Here is a 15,791-nt window from a genome sequence, read left to right on the forward strand (position 1 = left end):
GACTGACTTGTTGGCCACTCGCACTGCATCGTAAGCGTGTCCCAGATCCTCCGTCCTCATCTTCACTGCTGTGTCTTTGGCCACGCCCATCCTCTCCATCAGGGGGTCCTGCAAGTACAACAACAACATCATTTAACATTCCCCACAAAGACATTTCAAAACTCTAGACCAACATCGTGTTCTACATTTTATCTGTAGCTAGGATTGTAATTGAAACAAAATGACCGTCAGGGAAAAAAATGATGATATCTGAGAATAGATATCTAGGCTCAAGAAAACAAATAGATTTATAATTTTGAAAAGTTTTCAAGTTTAAGAAAATATTTTCAAAGAATGGATAAGGAAAGTTGCAACACAGAGTGTGGTGTGATGGGTGTGGTGTGACTTTCAGTTTTCAGCTGCTCCACTCGTTACTTCAGCTTTGCGTGTCACGGGCAAGGGGGAGGACAGTCCATTAAACATATGTGGGATTTCCTTTGTGTGTGTCCAATAATAATTAATTATTTCTAGGGCTGTACCTGACTCAGAATATCGTCAGTCAAATCGAATTTGGCAGTTCAATGCAAATATGAACAGGGCACAGCTCTCCGCGATCGGGACGCACGGAGAGCTGTGTCTGCAGCTGTCCATAAAAAGATATTTATGTTTTCCATTATTTATAATTCGTCATTGAAATGTTAACCCTGTTCATTACCCGGTTATTACCCAGTACCAGGGTTATACGTTGCTTTCCCCCACGGTGAGAAAAATGTCATGCCATCACGGCCCTAGTTTCGGATGTTCAAAATTATCAGCATTTCAGCTCTCAGAGGGGGCCTACCGACTTCCACCAGTGAAAAGTGTCCTTTTTCGGATTTTTGCCCCTGCCCCTAAAATGTTCTGTGCACCCCACTGCTTGCAGGTACAGGCTTAATGATATTTACAAACAGTACAATTCAGTATTTACAAAATAAATGTAATTCATGTATTAATGTATTAATGTATTCATGTGATGTTCCAAAGTTTAAACTTAGAAACTCATAACTTATAACAAAAAACTGGAAATATTTCCAGGATTACCACTTAAAGATGGTATTTCTTGAGCTCTGAGCCTGGTCTTGGCATCACCCACCATGAGTGTCTCACAGCTCCAGAACGAGAGCCTCTTCTCGGGGCCGGGGGAGGTGACGCTGACCCTGCGGACCTCCTCGGGTGAGGGAAAACCAGATTGGAGGGGAGAGGGGAAGACCGGGGGGATGGAGAAGGAAGGGGAGGACGGGTTGGGGGAGAGGGGCTCCAGGCCCAGACTCTGGGTGGAGTCGGTCCGTCTGTGGCCCTTGGTGCACTGCCATGGGGAGGGGGGGGGTAAAGACAGACTGACCCACAGTGATAACCAAGAAAGTGTGATAATTATCTTTTCATACACAGTATATTGTTTGTATATTTTATAACGGTGTTCTGTGACCATGATAAAAAAATACTTTTATTTTATTAATTTTAGTCATATAGTGCCCTGTCACACCTAACATGAACCCACAAAAAAGATAAAAGTCGGTTTGTTATATAAAATATACATTGATATATTGATACAATTCATTCATTCTAATCAAGTAATTAAGTCTGTATCTTCTAGAATAAACATTAAATTATACAAAGAAGTCGATCCCCGGCTTCTCCTGGTAGAATGCAGAAGTGTCCCTGAGCAAGGTGCTTGGGACTGATCCTGATGAGCCTTGCATGACTGCCCTTATTGGTGTACAAAGTTTTAGCGTCTGCTAGATTTTTGCATTTGGTCTTTTAAGGAAAACTATAGAAACAGAATTTCCCCCTTGTGCACTTGTGTATTATTATTTGTGCATGTACGTACGCTCACCTCGGTGAGGACGCTCATCTCCCTCAGGTTGTCGTATCTCTGCTCCAGCCTGGTGAACTCCATCAGCAGACCCTGGTACTTCCTCCGTTCCTCATCCAACTCCGCCCTCAGAGCCTCGCTGGCCTGGGACACGGCCTCACACACACCTTCTGCACACACACACACACACACACACACACACACACCAAATCACAACAGATTTTTTGACATATATGACTCTTCATATGTCATGAGGTTCTGTCACGGTTTCCTACCCTGCTGTTCTTTCTTTTGCTCGAGTAAAGAGATGGAGAGATCCTCCTTCTCTTTCTCCACCTGGTCCCTGTGAGCCTGCAGCGCTGTCAACTCCTGGATCCACAGAGAGAGAGGAAAAAATATATATATATATATGTTTTTTATGTATTAAGTTATGGTTACAAAGTTTTTAACTTGATTTAAAAAAATGTAAACAGGTAATGCTTTAAATTACAGACTGTTAACTCGAGCTTCTGATTAATACTGGAAAGGTGAAGTGGTATTTTTTTAGTAATTAACTGGTATTCATCTTTAGGAGTATGTAACTATGTTATAGGCACGTTTTTTAAGTTTTTGTCAAAATATGGAAACGGTATTAGTATTTCTTCAAGCTACTAATTGTAATTGATCAATACCTGGCAGTTGTGAAATGGTATAGATAGGGTATTGCCTTGACAAGGTAAAACGCTATTTGGAGAATAGGCAAAATAATTGTTCACAAAGAGTGAACACAAACAGGGTTTCTTTGAATAATTTCTTACACTGCACTGTAACTTTTATGCACCCTATGTATTCTATTTTTTAACTTTATGCATTCAATCTCCTTTTATAATGTGTTTCTTTGCACTTTGTCTTAATGCTTTTTATGTTTTATATAAAGCACATTGAATTGCCTTGTTGTTGAAATGTGCTATATAAATAAACTCATTTGCCTTGCCTTGCCTAGTAATATCTAATGTGATATTATATTTATATTATATATTATTATTAATTAATAACATTATTAATATTATTATTATTATGTGATTTACACTCTCCCAATTAATAATGATTATATAATGAAGATGTTCTCTGTAGAAAATTACTGGTACATTGCTGGTATCTTTTTGGGTGATTACAAGTAAATAGCTACACAATAGATAGTAATTTCATACAGATTCCCTATTTATTGTTCACCAAATTGTACAGATTCTGATTATTTCTGATGATTTAAAGGGTTAGCGGTGAACATTAACCGACAGCTGGCCTGGTCGCCCTCATGGGAGACAAAGATGCAAATGGAGACAATATAGATTTAACAAACGGAAAGGAAGCAGTCTGGATGTTTGGATGTGTACTCTGCGTTATCCTAAACACTTCCAGGGACGCCTTTGCCTCAGTGGAACACAGCGGTCCCCATAATGTAAGGAGAAGATCCCCGGATCGACCTGCATGAGGCGCTGTATCTCCAGAGCGTTCCTCTCCTCCCCTCCCCGCTTCTCCTCCGTCGCCCTCGGTGGGGGAGGCTCCTGTTTCTGTCGCTCCAGTCTCCGTAGCGCCCCCCTCAGGGCGCCCAGCTCCATAGCATGAGCCTCCCGCACCGTATGGAGGGTCTCTCTCAGGGCAGCGCTCTCCCTCGCCTGCAGGGGGAACACACACACACACACACACACACACACACACACACACACACACACACACACACACATATATACAGTATTTACTGAACCAAATTGTAATTAAATACTGTATAAACAAAATTACAATATTAGAAGCTGAAAGTCGTACCGAAATTGAAACAGCATAGATAAATAGTATGGCTGTCAGTCGATTAAAATATTTAATCGCATGATTGTCCACAGTTAATCGCGAATAGTCGCACATTTTTTAGCCGTTCTGGAGTTACCTTAAAGGGATATTTTTCAGTTGTCGACAAATATTCTTGCTTTATGCAAATGTATGTTTATTGGAAATCAATTAACCCAACCAATGAGTGAGAACGTAGAGCATGCGTCACCGCATGTCCCGCCCTCTCTGTCTCTCAGCCAGTCACAGCGCATGTACTAAAAAAACAGTCTTTCACTCATAACTTTTTAAATTGTGTCTTGTGGTGGATATATCAGTAAGACATTTCTGTGTCGACGCGGCGTGCAATTATAACTTTATTTATCATGCATTTGGTTCAGTCTCTTCAATTTCTGTAACTTCTAGATCTTCTTCTTCTTCTTCTTCTTCTTCTGTAACTGCTATATAAAAGGTGTGTCTGTATTTCTAGTTTTCTTATTTTAAATAGAGCTACCCCCATGTTCTTCTATCAAACATTTGACAAAAAGGTGTGTAGACATAAAAAGACTGATTTATGATTTTTATACATCTTTAAATACATTATGTAAAGATTATGACTGTTTGTTTTGTGTCGATATCTAATTGATTGGATTTTTCTTGATTTGTTTTTGAAAAAGCAGCCTCACTGGAATAAAAAGTGATCAATTTACTTTGAGAAAATGTTTTTCAGGAGTCATTCAATAAATCCAAAAGATAATTGATAATATTCTATTACTCTCTGATAGAAAAAAAAAATGTAAGTGTAAATTAAACATTAAATGAACAACTCCAGAGCCCTCTCCGGGGGCTGTTAGGCCATCCGCTCACCTCCTGGTCGGCTTTGAGCTGCAGCTGCATCAGCTTCACCTCCATGCCTTTGTTCAGCTGCCTGTATCTCTCCACCGAACGGGCCTCAGCCTTCAGCTGCAGCAGCTCCCTCCGAGCCGCCCTGCGCCGGGCGCAGCACTGCATCAGCACCACTGCAGAGCGCACGCGCCTGTACGCTCGGCGGGCCAACCAGCCCCGCACCACTGCCTGCAGAAACACGGTCGCCCGCGCCGCCAGGAACTGAGGAGGGTGGAGGTAGAATCGGAGGCAGGTTACTTTTCCTACTCAGACGTAGGAAGTGTATCCTAATACAATTAGGACGATTCTCAAGCTTTTTCATATCAAGGACCCTCAATCTGATAAGCCTAAGGCTTATCCACATTTGATAAGATATTGTCTCTGTGACTCCAATCTGATTGATATGACTTAGTCCAAATCTTATCTTAGCTTATCATATATACTATAGTTAGGGAGTTAACAGTGAAACAGGGCTAACATGATGGCAGGGAGGTCTCTCTCTAAAATGGATACGTTAGAATGGCCTTTGTTGTAGTGGGCCCCAGCAAGGTGATGCATAATTGGAGTGTCAACAGAAAAAACATTTGCAAACCTCTGCTCCAACAAACTGAATGAAAGAAGTTTTTATAACACACTCCCCAAGCAGAGTAAGAACGACACAATGACTGTCTCTGCATAAAATCAAAGCTCATGTGGGTAAATCAGGTGGAAGCCGGTTCTGAGTTCTGACCGCTCGGTGCCGGCGTCGTGCCAGCGTGCCCCGCGTGAAGGCCTGGATGGTGATGGTGGCGTGGCGGATCATGCGGAACAGCTGTCTGACCACCACCATACGGTACGTCTTCTGGATCACCAAAGCTGCCTTGGTGTAGCGCAGGGTCAGGGCCAGCCTGGAACACACACACAAGAGCTCAATGAATGGCTCCGGAGGGGATCAACTGGACTAGCTCCTGTGAAGCTGAGGAAATCCATCTTGGGTCTAGGTAATTGGGCCCAGGACCAGGGTGTCTGTACGCCTGTTGCTCGTTAGACAAAGCAACAAGCAACAGGTAAAAACCCCATCTCCACACATACACAGGAGAGGAGCCCTTGTCATGACATGTTTTCCATCTGCTCCAGGCTTGTTCCACTTTGCCCACTCGCTCCAATAAAAATGGTGTGTTTTCAACCCCCTTGCCTGTGTCTCTGTATCAGAGGGCCCTGAAAACGCCACTCGGGTGGCGTGTAGCAGGCAGAACTGCCAAAACTACGATAGGAAGCAAATTTTAAAGTATCCTTAGAAACAAATTAATGCAACATCATATTTCCTTCCATCTCCTCACCGTCGGGCCAGAGCTCCTCTCCAGTGCCTCTGTATGGTGAGTGCAGCCCATCGGATCCTGGTTAACTGGACCCGTGCCAGCCATCCTCTGACCCAGCTCTGGATGATCACCCCGGCTGCCCACAGCCTCTCTGCCCTCAGCCGCTCCAGCAGCGCCACCTGTCCGGCCCGGAAGAACACCTTGGTCCTCCCAAAGCAGTACTGCTCCGTGTTGGGAATCAGCTCGGGCAGGGCCCTTTGACACGAGGCCTGGGCCTCCTCCAGGTGAGGAGATCCTCTGAGGAGGATCCGGTACCGACTGAAGAACTCCTCATATGTCCATCTGGGATCATGGTTTATTGAAGAAAACATATTTAAATTAGTTCCAATAAGGAGCCAAGTCCTTGGAAGCACATTTGGACTCAAATCACCCTCCTACGCTACAAAAGGGACTTTGAACATCTAAAGGTTATTGTGGTTTTGTTAAAGCCCAGTTCTGGCTGCTACTTTCCTTGACTTACTGTAGAACAAAAAACACGCAATGAATGAGATCAGACTTTGTACGAAATAGAGGTCTTGTCCAAAACTTAATCTTGTGAAAAATGTTTTATAAAGTGTGTGAAAATGCTCTCTTGGGTACTTTGTACCTGGATGGATATCCTGCAGCACTGATGCGAATTGTCTCCAAAATGCCACATGCTCTGAGCTGCTGCACCACCCTCTTTGGGTCGAACCTGAGAGGGACAGCCTTTTACATCCCACTATCATCAACCAGTGACAAGAGCGCATTTAAATTATGGATAAATCTTACATGAAGGGCGCTTTGAGGTCGTTTGGTTTGATGCAGCGGACATAGTGAGGAGTGGTGCTGTTCAGAGTGTCCATGAGAAACTGCAGGGACTGACGAAACTACAGGAGAAAAAAACACGGCAAAGGCATTCACAAATTTCACAACTGTGTCTGCTGAAACCTTAAGTCATAAGAATGTAGTGAACTGGATATGAAAGTAACTGGCATTTAAAAATGTGTCTGTGAAATGTAAAATCACTTTCCCCTTCTTTATCAAATACCACAGTTCTAATATGGATTGGGTTTGGAAGCGACAAAGGATTTAAAAAAAAACAACAACAGCAATTAAGGAGGGATGTAGGATCTTTGGAGGAGCTCAGATACCCCGCCCTTTGTCAACCAATCTGGGTTAATCAACCTTTAAAGACCCAAATAATACGATTTAAGGATAGGTTCACCATTTTTCAACTACATTTATTTTATTAAAGTGTTGGTTTCCATAATCTTTAACTGTTCATAGCAACAACCTCGCTGAACGCTTTACTATTGAGAAACTTACCACTCTGCTGCAGCTGCTCACTGTGTTTTCAAGCAGTCCAACGGGTCAAAGGTTTCAGCCTTTGAAAAAAAAAGGGTAAATCTTCCTTTTGAAAAACAGGAAAGCTTCCCATTTAAGCTTTTAAGACTTTGACGTGGTATGAGCAGTTATACATGATGGGAACCATGATTTTAATAAAGTCTGGGTTGAAAAATAGCAAACCTGTCCTTTAACCGTGGGATCCAGCTCCATGTTATGTAGAGTTATAGTGAGAGTGGCTATCTTACCTGGAAACCTACTGTCAGTTTGTGCTCTTTGTGGCTTCTCTTCCCTGATCGGATGCTTTCATTGGCCAGAGACGAACCCCCCCCTGACTGGGACACACTGTCCCCTGTGGACTGCTCCTGGAACAGCTCTGCCACGAGCTCAGACTGAAGGCCAAATTTGACAGGTCACACACACATACGTATACAAAAGAACAAGCACACAGACTATTCCAGACCATTCGATTTTATTGAACTTCTTTAAATTTGTTTTAGCGAAAATAAGGACATCATAGGAGCACACAATTCCTGCTGCATTTCCATACATGCATACGAACACAAATGTATATAAAATCCACAAACCGGAAAAGAAAAGACAACTCATCAACTCATCAACTCAATAAAATAAAGTTACCTGACTTGCTCTAAGAATATTAATGGGCTCCTCAAAGACCGTGTCTCGGTTCTTGTCCAAAAAGCCACCACACTCATAATGCACCTGACAAACAAAAAACATTCACTATAAATTAGTCCATATTGCAGGTAAGTAGATGAGCGATCCTGAACAACAAGGTTTCGGAATAGAAACATCAAGTGAACTCATTGTCACATATGTGAAGCAAAGTTGGCAAAGGGTCCTGTTGTTTGTTCAATTTGTTTCCACACTATGCTTGGATTAAGTGAAGTAGCTGTATTATTATGAGCACTGATTTAGAACGGTGACTAAACTGTTGACCAGAACAACTGTATGTTTGAGGGTTCCCAATAGACAACATTAACAGCCACCTGCCAGCCGATCAGAAGAGAATATTTTCTGTGGCCATGGTACATTTCTGTTGGAAATACTGATAAACTTTAAAAGAGATTCCTCCCTCTGTAGGATGTAAGTCTGTTCCCCCGTCTTACCGCATCAGCAAAGTGCAGGATGATGAAGGCACCGTTGGACATTCGAGGTTTCCGGAAGTGAGGATGGATCTTGCTGCTTTGGTGCTGGTCGTACACTTTACGCGCCCAGTTCTCATCTGAGCCTTTTGGTACCTGGCCGTGAGAGGAAACAATCCATGATCAAAGAAATCAGAGAAAGTCCCCCCCGTAAAGTCTTATTTAAAACATTTACAGCAGGTAACTGAGATTATAATACATCGTCTTTGTAGAAATTGTTATATCTAAAAGATCATTTAGAAAGTACATAAATAAAAGAGAAACCCCTCTGTATGGACACCATTTTTTGGATGGTATTATTAGGGGTCCTGCACCTGAAACCCCTAAAGACCCCTGAAAAACTGAGGTCAATAGTCTATGGATGTCATGGATCTGCCATACTTACAGACAAGATGAATAAAATGTGCATTCGGGGCGGTCAGGACATGCTGTCGTCTGATCCAGGTTTGTCCATTATTGTGGAATAATTTAGTAAGAAACTGTACTTTTTTTTATCATTGCCACAACGAGCATGCATGCGCCAATGACCGACTGCACAGGTCACATGATAGCATTGCGATTTCATGAATCCGAAGAACCCACAGACAATCTAAATAATAAGTGTATTCGGGGCAGTTCCAACATGCCGTCGTTCAAGTTTCCTCCAGATCGGTTCAATATTGTGGATGGAGTTTGTGATCAACAATAGCCACCTCACCAAGATGGCGCCACGCACAGCAGGAATGATTAAGTTGACGGAGTACACAGATCACGTGATAGCATGCAGTCTAGTGACACACAGATATAGTCGTGATTGGACTTTAACTAAAGGAATATAAGATACAAACTATCAACCACACAAAGTTACAATGAGACAGGTATTATATTATTACTATTAAACTTTATTATTGTTGAAAAAAGTTAAGCTGGAGTATTACCAGAAGACAATTGGATAAAACAAAGCGCAGCGTCTTAAACATTATAAATATATACGCTTCTGGGGACAACTGGCATGCACCAGTGTAAGTTCTTCAAAATAAAAACCTAATAACATCACTGTCAGAATTTATAGATATTCCAGAGATATCAACGTATACAAACTTCCTGAATTGTAATTACTGGTAACAATAAATACAAGCAATTACATAATACAAGGAAAATGTATTAACTGTGTATGTGTTTTAAAATATTTTCATTCTTTTTGTGTTTTTGGGTTCCCTTCAAGATGCCTCAAACACTTGTTACAATTACAACAAAAATGTGTAGCCCACTATACACAATTAATTTCAGTATTTATCCACTACAATTTAAGTCAGTTAAACCATTTACCTTATTTATTTAAAGGTTTATAAAATGTATTATTATTGTGAAGGCAGTTTTCTGTTGATTTACAAAGTGCCATAAAATAATTTCTGTTCATGCAGCCCTACTTCAGAATGATAACCGTCGTTAATTGTGATGTAGGAAACCCACCCACAGCCGCAAGCACCTCCCGATCATAGAATTACGCTGTAACCAGGCCGGAACAAATGAACTTCTGCAGTCACAAAACACCCCAACAGAGAGCCAAAGCATTTCTTCCATTGAACTTTAATGAAGGGCCGACTACCCTGGACCCTGCGTATTACTGCCTGCAGCTATATGTTAATGTATGTGTGCGTCCCTTATCCCATATATTGAGACGAAGTCCAACATTTTGATTTCCTCTAGTTTTCACAAGTCAAACCACTACAGGAGAGACGCTTTTCTAAAATCTGGCTTTTATCAAATGGCTGTGAAGAAAGCAGGGACGGCTGTCATCCAGATGGATGTCAAACAACTACACACATGGGTCACAGTGCAGGTTTTGAAACTACCAGAAAGAGAAGGAAATGCAGCTTCAACCCCGACTGGGAAACTACTTATAACTGGTAGAAGCCGGTGGAAGACGATTCTCACAGTGTTTTGCAGTTTTAAAATTTCATACAGAGGGGAATACGCCGTGTAACGACACAGTACATGTGAGGCTCATAAAGGGCACAAAGATGTTACGAGCTAAAGAGCAGAATAGAAATGTTTATTTTTTAAGTGAGGTAGACATATCAAAAAGTTTTGAATGCCTCTCAGCATTAGTAACATCTCCCACATTGTCCCACACAAACATGTGTCATAGATTATATAAGATATATAATATAATTCACAAATTCATTTTGTGAAGTTTTTTTCTTATCAAAATGTTGTATGTAACGCGATATCTATCTATCAGGACTGACCCTGCACTCCTCGTCCAGCAGGTCCAGGAGCCCTAGTTGTCCCTCGATGAGCTCGATGCACGGCTGGTTGTCGCTGAACTCGATCCTGCTCCACGCCAGATCCTCCCGGACATACTCCTCCTGCTCCAACTGGAACACATGCTGCACAACCAGACTGGGAGTTAGGAGGGCACACGTTGCCTGCACACACACACACACACACACACACACACACACACACACACACGCACACACAAAACACACATGCAAAGATATGCACGCACATAGATATACTTGTGCCCATGGACACGCACATAATAATACGCATACACATATACCACAAATACCATGCAGACATACTGTATATAAACACACACACACATACACAAAGACAAAAGCAAACTGTAACACTTCAATCCCTCTCAACTCGCCCCATTGACTAGCTCTCCCAACTCACCAGATTGAATTGCTGCTGCAGCTTCTCATTGGCGTAATTTATACAGAACTGCTCAAAACTGTTTCTGTCAAATGTCTCGAACCTGCCAGAGAGGGAGGGATAGATCGAGAAAGAGAAGACTAAGAAGAAGAAGAACTGTAGGCCATTGTGTTGTCCTTCCAGTGTATTAGCTGAACCCAAGGGTACCCCCATCTCACCCGTAGATGTCCAGCACCCCTATGAAGGACCTGGGCCTCCTTCTGTGGGCACGCAGGGCGGCGTTGAGCCTCTGCACCGTCCAAGTGAAGAGCTGACCATATATGTGTTTGGCCAGGGCGTCCCTGGCCTCCACAGCTTGCTGACCAGACATGGGCTTCACCAGCACCTCACCCCCCACGGCCAGCCTGCGATGGCACAGCCAGTGGGCCATCTGCGAGCCCTCCACCCCCAGCAGCTTGGAGAAGGCAGCCAAGGAGTGGTCCTCTGGCTGGGGATACACAGAAGGTGTCAATGAGCACTCACCCCCATAGATAGACAGATAGATAGACAGATAGATAGACAGATAGATAGATAGACAGATAGATAGATAGGTAGATAGATAGATAGATAGATAGATAGATAGATAGATAGATAGATAGATAGATAGATAGACAGATAGACAGATAGATAGATAGATAGATAGATAGATAGATAGATAGATAGATAGATAGATAGATAGATAGATAGGTAGATAGATAGATAGATAGATAGATAGATGGATAGATAGATCATTTAAAGCAGACTAATACATGACTTACTACATAAAGCATAGAATATATAATAATATATCCAGATATGTAATCAGAATACAGAGGAAACCCTCACATCAATGTAACTGCGGTCTCCTCTCCCACTGGCTCTGACGGTCACATTTCCCAAGTGCAGAACAGCTGCTAGAATGGTGAAGAGCTCCATCTGCTGGCCGGACTGCACACCTGCAGGGTCAGAACACAACGGGTGGATGGGTGGATGGATAGATTGATAGACAGATTAGGCCATTACAAAATAAAAAAATGATCCTTATGCCATCATGTTATCTGTGGAGTATTACGCAAACACTAGTAGATGTACTAGAAGATCATAGGCACATGTGTGTGTACTTGTATTTTTTATTTGTGCATTTGTTTTGTTACTTCACTACCTAGAATGGTGAAGGCGTTTCGAGTACGCTCCAGGTCGGCCACATCATCAGTACCAGGGATCTGCATCCCTCCTCCCTGGCTGGTGTAGTGGAAATACTCAGGAGCCTCTGCACAAAAACACAAAAATTCAGATACATCCACTTAAAAGTTGATGACAGACTCTCTTCTTTAGATTAGATGTGAAATATTCCCTTTAACTGTATTTACATATATATTAGGACACTAAATGGAAGGTGTAGATAGTAATAAATGAAAGATAGGCAAGGCAAGGCAAGTTTATTTATATAGCAACATATTTCAACAACAAGGCAATTCAAAGTGCTTTACATAAAACATAAAAAGCATTACGACAAAGTGCAAATAAACACATTATAAAAGGAGAGTGAATGCATAAAGTAAAAAAATAGAATACATATTGTGCATAAAAGTTACAGTGCAGTGCAAGAAATTAATCAAAGAAACCTTGATTTACTCTTTGTTAATTATTTTGCCTATTCCTCGAATAGCGTTTTACCATGTCTAGGCGATATCCTTGAGAACAGGTCTGGAGATCTTAGGTAGGGGTTTTATAGGGTCTGATCAAAGTCTAATTAGCCTACAGTCTTTGGGAAAACATACCTATTTATATAATTATATTGTCTACTAATGGGTTTTTTTCATCATGTAAGTACATTTTGTGTGAGTCAACAAGCTGCCTCTCACCAAGTTTGAGGGCTCTCATTTCGGGCAGTCTCCTGGAGGCACAGAGCTGGTAGAAGATGTGATAGTTTCTCTCTGCTGAGGCCTTGGGAAACATAAAAGTGTATGTGCAAAAGTATGGGTGAAGCCTCTGCTTCTCCAGGTTGTTTTTCTTTGGATTGAAACGAGGGGACGCTCACCTGAAACACAACCCTGGACTTCTCCAGGAGATACGTCCTTATGTTGGCACCGATGATCTCTCCCTTCTTCCCAAATCCTATCTCAATATACTTCCCAAAGCGGCTGCTGTTGTTGTTGCGAGTGGTCTTGGCGTTCCCTATGGACTGCAGACAACAAGCATAGCTTTAAGTTATTTGCCAAAGTTAGAGATGCTGTCATCATCTCATGATAAAAATATTGGAAATGTAGTATGTTTTTATATTTTAATTTGAACAATTTCTAGTTATGACAGATGTAATTTATTTAATATGATTTATCCATCTACAAAATAAGTGACTGACAGACTTTAATTCAATTTTTACACTTGAGGAAATTTTTGTTTGAGGTTCTTTTTTGTGTGTTTTGCTATCTTTAAATATCTTTATATACTATTTATCATAAGAATCATCATAAAAAAATAAAATAAATCCAGAAAAGTATTTTTAAGGTGATTTTGAACAGTTTTGGATTAGGGTATATTTTGTGAATTATTACATATTATTATTATTATATATTCACCATCATGTAATTAATTAATTCACAAAATAGACTAAATGGCTTTATTTTACTGTTTGTTTTATGTGAAATAAACACATTTGAAAAGCTGCTGATTTGAAAAACATTGAATACATAAAAGGAAAAACATTATTGGTAACATGATTCTTCCTTTTTATATCCATTCACACATTTCATCCACCCATGGATCCACCCCTCCATCACCTCCATGATGGGGTTGGAGGCCAGAATCCTCTCCTCCACACTGGTCTGCTCGGCCACTCCACCCACCACTGCGAAGTAGCGCATGGTGAACTTGGCGGAAACGGTTTTCCCGGCGCCAGACTCCCCGCTGATGATGATAGACTGGTTCCTCTCCTCCCTGGACAGATGTACAGTGTGACTCCGAGCTCCCCTTCACCACGTCACACAAAGTGAAATGAAACAACCTCAAAATGATTTGGACTTTGCTGCAGCCTCGTGCCACACCGTCTGTCAGATAAGGAAAGGAAATGGTTAATTTTGAGGTTGTTGGAGCACTGAGTTGGGTTTTTCTCAGCTTCAAAACACGAGAATAAACAACTGTAATGCTTGGGTTGGAAATGGCAGCTCCACCATTACTTCAACATCCGCCTTTCAAAACACAATAGGGTCCTTACTTGTGTTTTTGGAAACAAAGTGGCTGAAAAGACAGATTTCGCCAGTGATGATGAGAATCCTTTTTGATCCTGAATAGAATAATGCATTTATTATTTGATTACGCTGGCTGCTGATTGTAAACCCACGACAACTGTCCTCTGACCCCTGACCTCTGACCTGGTCATGGTGCGGTACGCCTCTCCGGCCACGGAGAAAATGTGCGGCTCCATGTCGGCCATGTCCTGACCGCTGTAGGCGTCTATCACCTCTTCTCCGTAGATGTGGAGCTGGTCGTACGGATTGATGGCGACCAGTACAATACCTAAGCGCACAGGGAGCTCATCACGTTGGTGGAAAGATATTCACTTTCCATAAAAGAACATAAGGGAAGAAGAAGAGCTAGTCCCAAAATATCTGCCCGACTGTAATATTCTGCTTTCTCAAACAATGAGAAAGTACAACACATTGGTTCTTATTCTGGCTCATTCTTATTCCTTACTACTGCTTGTAATCAACTTAGATCTAAAACAGAACGTTAGGTTTAGTTTAATGAAAAGCAAAATGTGAATGAAATGTTTACATCTGTATAACAGATTGAATCACGTTTTCCAATATACATGCATACATACAACAAGAAGGTTCAATTAACAACCGTTGGTTTTTAACAGCTGTGAATATGTGGTTAAATCTTTACAAATAACCCAATTAAAAACTGAAAAACCAATTGAAATGTGGTTTGGCAGTGAACCTTCAACCACTTAAAAATGGGATTATGAACTATGGTCGTTTACAGCAGAAGGAGCTTCCTGTTACCGCCCATTTGTCAACAATAATATCTGCCATCACACTCTTCTGTTCCTCCGTTATCTTTAATCTTCCTCTCTCATTCTCTTCCTCCAGCCACTCCCTCCCTCACCGCAGTAGGTGTAGATGCTGCTGTAGTCCAGGAACCGAACTCGCAGGTTGTGCAGGACGGCCGGCTCGTGGAGGAAGCTGAGCGCCGTGAGGTCGTTCTCCCCCTCCAGGATGTCGGGGTTCCCCAGAGGAGGGAGGTCGGCCGGGGACACCACCGGGTACTGGGCCTCCTGCGGACGGAGAGAAGGAGAGAGAGAGAGAGAGAGAGAGAGAGAGAGAGAGAGAGAGAGAGAGAGAGAGAGATTACTTTATTTACCTGAAACCAGGATGTTTCATTCATAGAGATCGCATGAAAAACCTCAAAGGTAGCAAGTAAAACATATAAGGAATCATGAAAAGAGCTGCTCAGGACAGGAAGCGGACCACTGACCTCTCCACTTGATCCAAGGATCTTTAACCCTCCATCCTTCCCTAATCTCAGTTGGTTTCCCTGAAGAACTGAATCTCTGTTCACATTTTAACTCTCCCTTGGTTTGTGTTTCTTTCATTTTGTGTCGTGTTATTTTTTTTATTTTTTGTGTCATTTAAAGAACACTAACCAAATGATCCGATCAGTGATGGTACTTGTTCTAACTAAAGTTATTGTTGACATTGTATGGGATAAACCTGAAGCTGGCTGGCTGTGCTAGGCGCGAGGCTGACCATGTGGCCTCCTTCGTGGGGGGGCAGTCTC

The 15,791-nt window shown here is 41.9% G+C and overlaps 1 protein-coding gene across 1 annotated transcript in view; it reads right to left on the reverse strand.

The window, feature by feature from the left end:
- LOC307248271 (unconventional myosin-Vb) overlaps positions 1 to 15,791 on the reverse strand; it is a gene marked incomplete at both ends in the record, with an annotated part of 28,969 nt that overhangs the window by 9,771 nt on the left and 3,407 nt on the right. The window contains 23 exons of the mRNA XM_080024615.1: positions 8 to 108; positions 1,112 to 1,324; positions 1,853 to 2,001; positions 2,107 to 2,200; positions 3,295 to 3,486; positions 4,499 to 4,738; positions 5,247 to 5,403; positions 5,836 to 6,156; positions 6,461 to 6,547; positions 6,625 to 6,722; positions 7,428 to 7,571; positions 7,819 to 7,902; positions 8,310 to 8,441; positions 10,577 to 10,717; positions 11,013 to 11,094; positions 11,210 to 11,478; positions 11,856 to 11,965; positions 12,172 to 12,279; positions 12,875 to 12,956; positions 13,051 to 13,194; positions 13,790 to 13,946; positions 14,381 to 14,525; positions 15,120 to 15,288. Of these exons, the coding sequence (XP_079880741.1) occupies positions 8 to 108; positions 1,112 to 1,324; positions 1,853 to 2,001; positions 2,107 to 2,200; positions 3,295 to 3,486; positions 4,499 to 4,738; positions 5,247 to 5,403; positions 5,836 to 6,156; positions 6,461 to 6,547; positions 6,625 to 6,722; positions 7,428 to 7,571; positions 7,819 to 7,902; positions 8,310 to 8,441; positions 10,577 to 10,717; positions 11,013 to 11,094; positions 11,210 to 11,478; positions 11,856 to 11,965; positions 12,172 to 12,279; positions 12,875 to 12,956; positions 13,051 to 13,194; positions 13,790 to 13,946; positions 14,381 to 14,525; positions 15,120 to 15,288 (3,419 nt within the window). The remainder of the gene's footprint in view (positions 1 to 7; positions 109 to 1,111; positions 1,325 to 1,852; positions 2,002 to 2,106; positions 2,201 to 3,294; positions 3,487 to 4,498; positions 4,739 to 5,246; positions 5,404 to 5,835; positions 6,157 to 6,460; positions 6,548 to 6,624; positions 6,723 to 7,427; positions 7,572 to 7,818; positions 7,903 to 8,309; positions 8,442 to 10,576; positions 10,718 to 11,012; positions 11,095 to 11,209; positions 11,479 to 11,855; positions 11,966 to 12,171; positions 12,280 to 12,874; positions 12,957 to 13,050; positions 13,195 to 13,789; positions 13,947 to 14,380; positions 14,526 to 15,119; positions 15,289 to 15,791) is intronic.

This window comes from Zeus faber (assembly GCF_960531495.2).
Source record: "Zeus faber genome assembly, chromosome: 1".
In the NCBI taxonomy this organism is placed as follows: Eukaryota; Metazoa; Chordata; class Actinopteri; order Zeiformes; family Zeidae; genus Zeus; species Zeus faber.